At 50.8% G+C, this 6,000-nt stretch overlaps 1 protein-coding gene across 1 annotated transcript in view; it reads left to right on the forward strand.

The window, feature by feature from the left end:
• PDE7B (phosphodiesterase 7B) overlaps positions 1 to 5,089 on the forward strand; it is a gene marked incomplete at its 3' end in the record, with an annotated part of 119,152 nt that extends 114,063 nt beyond the window's left edge. The window contains exons 11-12 of the mRNA XM_081141437.1: positions 2,898 to 2,978; positions 4,869 to 5,089. Coding sequence (XP_080997563.1) covers positions 2,898 to 2,978; positions 4,869 to 5,089 — 302 coding nt within the window. The remainder of the gene's footprint in view (positions 1 to 2,897; positions 2,979 to 4,868) is intronic.
• Positions 5,090 to 6,000: the final 911 nt, after the last annotated feature.

Here is a 6,000-nt window from a genome sequence, read left to right on the forward strand (position 1 = left end):
CTTCATTTTCTTAGTTTGCACCCTTATTTAGACTATGAACAACTCAGGGACCATGTCACTTGAGCAGATTGTAAGGTCCACACAGTTGGTGAATCCAAGTTGTTAACTAAGCGGAGTGAATGGGATCAACCAAGAAAAATAAGCTGTAAGATCTCTGCAAAAAACTGGCTGCTGTCCTCAGAGTATATGCATACGCAGCCTCATAAGATGGCATAACTAGAACACCTGTACCTCTGATCACTAAAGGGGAGCTTCCATGCCCTTTGCTCTGGCACATCTCCTGGCAGAGAAAGGGGAATACAGAGGGCATGTTGGGTCCTTGTTATTTAATTGCACTTTGGTCTAGTGGAAGTTCAGCCTGTTTAAGAGGAGAGACCATATTCTTGTCATCCAACTGTATGTACTCCATACTGAATTGATATTTTAAACATTCTGTGAGCATGACTTTTATCATTTTATTAATCTTATTCTGGCTTTTGGTTTAGGATTTTCAGTTTGCTAACAGTTCCAGCCAAAGTATCTTTATTGATTCATGATGTTGAGCAAAGGAAACCTCCTGAAGTCAAGGTTGAGAACAGAGGGAGAAAGAAAGATGAGATCTCATGAATCAGGAAAACCGTGCTAGATTCTGAGAATGGGGATTAGGATTCTGCCCTCCTCTTGATGCCTTAAGGAGGTAGAATCTCTGTCCTGTTGTAACTACACATTGGTATCTTCTCAATCACCAAGATCCCAGAGGTTTTTATTGAGCATCTGCTTCCAGCCTTGTCTAATCCTCGGTAAAACTGTGACTTTCCCTTTGTCCCAAGCCCCACTGGGGACAACGTCATGGATGATGCAAGGAAGTAGAGTTAACATTTCATAATCTCAAAATACTAAGTGGTAAAGTTCCTGGAGGAAAGAAACTCCAATTTTCCACTTTGGATTCTCTACATTGATTAACAAAGTATTTAAAATATATAGTGCTTTATAAATATATGTTGAATGAGTAAATGAATAAATGATCTAACTTAAGGCCCTCTAATGGAAGAGGTCAGGAGAAGACCTAATGCTGAGGAAGGTAGAATCTGAGCTGGGTGTTGAAGGATGAGTGGTGTACTGTACCTCCCAATAGGATAGCCATGAGGCACATGTGGCTAGTTAAATTTAAATTAATTAAAATTACATAAAGTTAAAAATTTAGTTCCTTAGTATTTTTAATTGTATTTCAAGGGGGCTACTGTAGTGGGCAGTGCAGAGAACATGTTCGTCATTGCAGAAAATCCAACTAGACAGCACCAGTCTACATAGAGAGGAGTGGGAATGGACAAAGGCACTGAGGCGGGGCCATATCCCTGCCTCATAGACCAGCTTGTCCGCTGAAGGTGAGAAATGAGAGGATTTGTGGAGTACAGACCAAGCAATCAAACATGGCACTTTCTCACAGACAGTGCACTTAGCGCAACATATATAACTGAAAGTAGGGAAAAGATATTCCAAGAGAGGACTAAATAGGATTTGATGCCTCAGTGCGGAGGGTGAAGGAAAGGGGAAAATCGAAGGTGATTCGTCCAAAGTGTCAAGATCGATTGAAAAACCATAGTTAACAGCAGCGTGAAGGTGAGTAGAGTGAGCTTTAGGGAACTCATTTCAATATTAAACCCTCAGGAGGCTATCGTCATGGAGCTGCCCTCAGCCCCTCAGGTTAAACCAGGGTGACTTCCGACATCATTCCCGAGAATCACCAGGGCACAGACACCGGGGGAGGCACGGCTACAGTCTTAGAGAAAATGAGAAATGTGGCATCTCCGAGGTTCCACCTCAGTGGTGAAGCGCAGACACCCTGGAGCCTGACTTCCTCGCTTGGAATCCAGGCTCCCTCGTTACTATCAGCGTAACCTGGGGTCAACATACTTCCTTTCCCTTTATCTCAATTTCCTTATCTGTAAAATGGGGATTAGAATAAGATTATTATGAGGATTTAAATAATTAATTGTAATTAATTACATAGGTAAAAATAATTAAATTAATTACATAGGTAAATGTTTAGAACAGGGCCTGGCACTGCGAGCACAATATAAATGTTCTATTTTTACCTCCTCTAGTTTGGAGGGTACATTCACAGCTGCAGACCCAGCTAATGTCTCCAAGGACCAGCTTATCTACTAATTCATCAGATTGTTTTTCCCAATACAGCAATTACCCACAATTTTTTACCCTCAAGAAGAACCAATAAAAGTATTTTGATAAAGCTTCGCATGATTCATTTCTCCTTTGGTTTTCTAGGTGACATAGGGATTAAAAAGAACTATCATTCTAAAAAAAAAAAGTAAAAAACTATCATTCTGACTTTTATACTTTTTTCAACCTTCAGTTACATTAGGTCAAACTCTAAGGAGTTAGGATGAAAGATACAGACCCTTATTTCTGATTAATTTTGTAGCTGCACACTGAGATGCACTTCATACGAGACCTCCTGGTCCCTGACCCCCATTTCCCACCTACTTATTTCTGGTTGTTCAGGTGAAACCAGACAAGGGTCATGAAGAGTGAAAGGAGGGAGAGAAGCATAAAATCTGGTTTTTTTACCCTGTAACTTAAGGCCAGAACTTGCATTTCAGGTTAGGAAATTACCCATTAGTTGTGTCCTTGTTTTTATAGCGCTTGTTCAAAAGTTTATTTTAGTCCCAGCACATGGCTGTTTACAACACTCCTATTATAAATGGTCATTGACACTCTGATAGTTTAAGTTTTCACAGAAGCTACCAGAGCAAGTTGAAGCAAAAGGCTTCATAATGATAACAAGGCAAAGAACAGTAATTCCCAGGATGGCTTCTTCCAGCTAGGTTGTTAAAACTATCAACACTCATTTCCATAAATTCTATATCACCAATGTGTTTCTTCTTCTTTCTTCTCAGGTGACCTTGAACAGAAATTTGAACTGGAAATCAGTCCACTCTGTAATCAACAGAAAGATTCAATCCCTAGTATACAAATTGGTGAGTTGAATTCGGTTTTAATTTTAAAGGAATATTTTCGGCACCTCTGCCAAGAGTCACAAAGGCAAGACAATCTATGCAAAGCTTTTGAAAGACCCAACCTGGGACTTGAATCAATGTCCCCGTGAATGGCTGAGTCCAAATAAACACTCTAACCATGACTAATCTACTAGGTAATTACCAATTGAGAAGTTATGAAAAATAGGATAAAGCTTTGTTATGGACCCTTAACTAACCTTTATTAACATCATATTTCAGAATTAAATCAAAACCAAATAGAGTAGAAGGAAAGTAGTAAGAATGGGCTATTGGCTGCTGAAGACTAGATGAGCTCATTCTCTTTAGGACTTAGAGGGTGAGACGTCAGGGGAACCAGCCTTTAGGACCCTTCCAATTTGGATGACTATGCTCCATGCCCAGCATTCAATCCCCAGAGCCCAGACCAGACCTAGGCCCTGCCAGCCATGCTGTTCCCTGTGGCAGGGGTCCTATGCTTCTCTGCTCGCCTTCAAAACGTGCCTTCGGTCTCACTCTCCTAGGACCACACTCTCAAGGTCCATTGCACTAACCTGTTAAACTTTGATGTTAATGAATCTAAAATAAGTATTATTTTAGTAAGTTAAATATAAAATTATTAAGCAAATCTGGGAATTTTAGACATCTTAGTGGGGGGAAATATTTTTGACCCAGTAAGAATTTCTATCACTCCTTAAACACTCTACCAATTCCATCTAGGTATAAAGCAAATCTTTCTTTTCCTTACAGTTCCCTCCGATTAAAACCACTCAGAACTTTAACTCTTTTACTTATAAGCTATGGCCCTGACACGTACCAGTTCATGTTTTCACCAGTTTTCACAGACCTCAGGCAGCTTAATGCACTCACAGTGCTGCAGACCCCTGCAAGGCTCAAAGCTTAATGCCTTGACCTTGGGAGGGAAGGGGGCACCCGAAAAGGGAGCGACATTAACAGAGATGCAGCCTGGGCCCCCTGGATCCAGCTCCCCTGGACTGCTCTAGCTGTCCAGGTTCCCCGAAGTGATTCCGAAGCAGCACACCCTGACCAGCCCGAGGCCCGGGACCCGCCCGTGGAGCTCCGGCTGGAAGGACACGTGCCAGGCCCCCACCGTTACAGACACTGAACCGCCAGAGAAAACCATTCGCGTTGCTAAGCGCACAACCCGGGTTTTCACGGGGAACCTGGTTTCAGAGATTCTGTCCTGTTGTCATGAGAACGCATTTATTTTTTCAGATCATATGTCCTGATTTTTCAGCTCAGGAAACTGTGGTTACCATAGATACCTGTTCTTAAACCGGGGTGGGCACTAAGTGACCAGGAAACCCCGCGGATGCCGCCCGAGCCCCCCAACCGGAGCCAGGCGGCTACAGCCCACCGTCTCCCCTCCCTGCGGCTGGCTCCGGGTGCGGGCTCGGGGCTGGGGGCGCGGGCTCGGGACTGGGGGTGCGGGCTCGGGGTGCGGGCTCGGGCTGGGGGTGCGGGCTCGGGGTGCGGGCTCGGGCTGGGGGCGCGGGCTCGGGGTGCGGGCTCGGGGCTGGGGGTGCGGGCTCGGGGTGCGGGCTCGGGCTGGGGGTGCGGGCTCGGGGTGCGGGCTCGGGCTGGGGGCGCGGGCTCGGGCTGGGGGTGCGGGCTCGGGGTGCGGGCTCGGGGCTGGGGGCGCGGGCTCGGGGCTGGGGGCGCGGGCTCGGGGCTGGGGGCGCGGGCTGGGGGCTGGGGGCGCGGGCTCGGGGCTGGGGGCGCGGGCTCGGGCTGGGGGCGCGGGGCTAGGTCAGGCCACGCTGGGAACCCGCGCAGGCGGAGCGCCCGGCGCCCGCGGCCGCGTGGGCAGGAGCGCGCGTGGCGGGCCCGCGGTGACGCTCTGCCCCGTTGCAGGTTTCATGACCTACATCGTGGAGCCGCTCTTCCGCGAGTGGGCCCGCTTCACCGGCAACAGCGCGCTGTCGGAGAACATGCTGGGCCACCTCGCGCGCAACAAGGCCCAGTGGACGCGCCTGCTGCCCAGGCCGCGCGGCGGCGCCGGGGGCCCGGACCGCGGGGCGCGCGGGGCGGACGGCGAGCCGCCGGCGGGGGCGGGGGCGGGGGCGGCGCCCTAGGGCCCGGGGCTCCCCCCAGCCCGCCGCGCGGGGCTCCGCCCTGGGCTCCGCGGCGCGCCCCCCCCCGTGTGCAGAGCCGCCCGTCGCCGCCGCATTGGCTGCCCCGCGAGCGACCGCGGGTCCGGGCAGGCGGCGCCCCGGGGAGAGGACGAGAAAGGAGGCGCCTCGGCCCTGTCCCGCGGCCCGGCCACGCGCTGGGGACACGCAGCAGCTCCTGAGCCCGAGCCGCGAGCGGGGCCGCCCGACGCCGATGGATCGCGGGACAGACACCAGCACAGCCGGGGCTCCGCGGACGCCGCCTGCGACGGGAGCACAGCGGAGCGAACGGACCTTCTGTTTTAATAATAATTGTTATTATAAAGTAATAATAAACCTTTTTAACTTTTCTATTATCTGCACTAGACCGTGGATCTAAAACTCTGGACTAAGGTTACCCAGTGTCCCCGAACTTGGACGGGGTCGCTGTCCTGTTACTGACCTTCCGCGCCTCGGCCCGAGGTGCGGCCCCGCGGCCAGCCCGCGCCGGCCCCGGGGAAGGTGCTGTGCGGCTCACCCCCCGCCCCGGCCCCGGGGAAGGTGCTGTGCGGCTCACCCCCCGCGCCGGCCCCGGGGAAGGTGCTGTGCGGCTCACCCCCCGCGCCGGCCCCGGGCAAGGTGCTGTGCGGCTCACCCCCCGCGCCGGCCCCGGGCAAGGTGCTGTGCGGCTCACCCCCCGCGCCGGCGGCCGGCCTGTCTTCTCGCAGAGACTGTTTCAGCGACGTGTTCATATTCACACATGTACATTTCCTGTAAATACCGAGCTACTGACTCCCATGCCAAAATACATGAGTATTATGGGATTGCTACCTGTATAAACAATGGCACTGTGAACAGATCCCGTTAGTTTTAATACAAGAGACTGCATTTGTAAA

This window comes from Miniopterus schreibersii (assembly GCF_964146895.1).
Source record: "Miniopterus schreibersii genome assembly, chromosome: 6".
NCBI classification, from domain to species: Eukaryota; Metazoa; Chordata; class Mammalia; order Chiroptera; family Miniopteridae; genus Miniopterus; species Miniopterus schreibersii.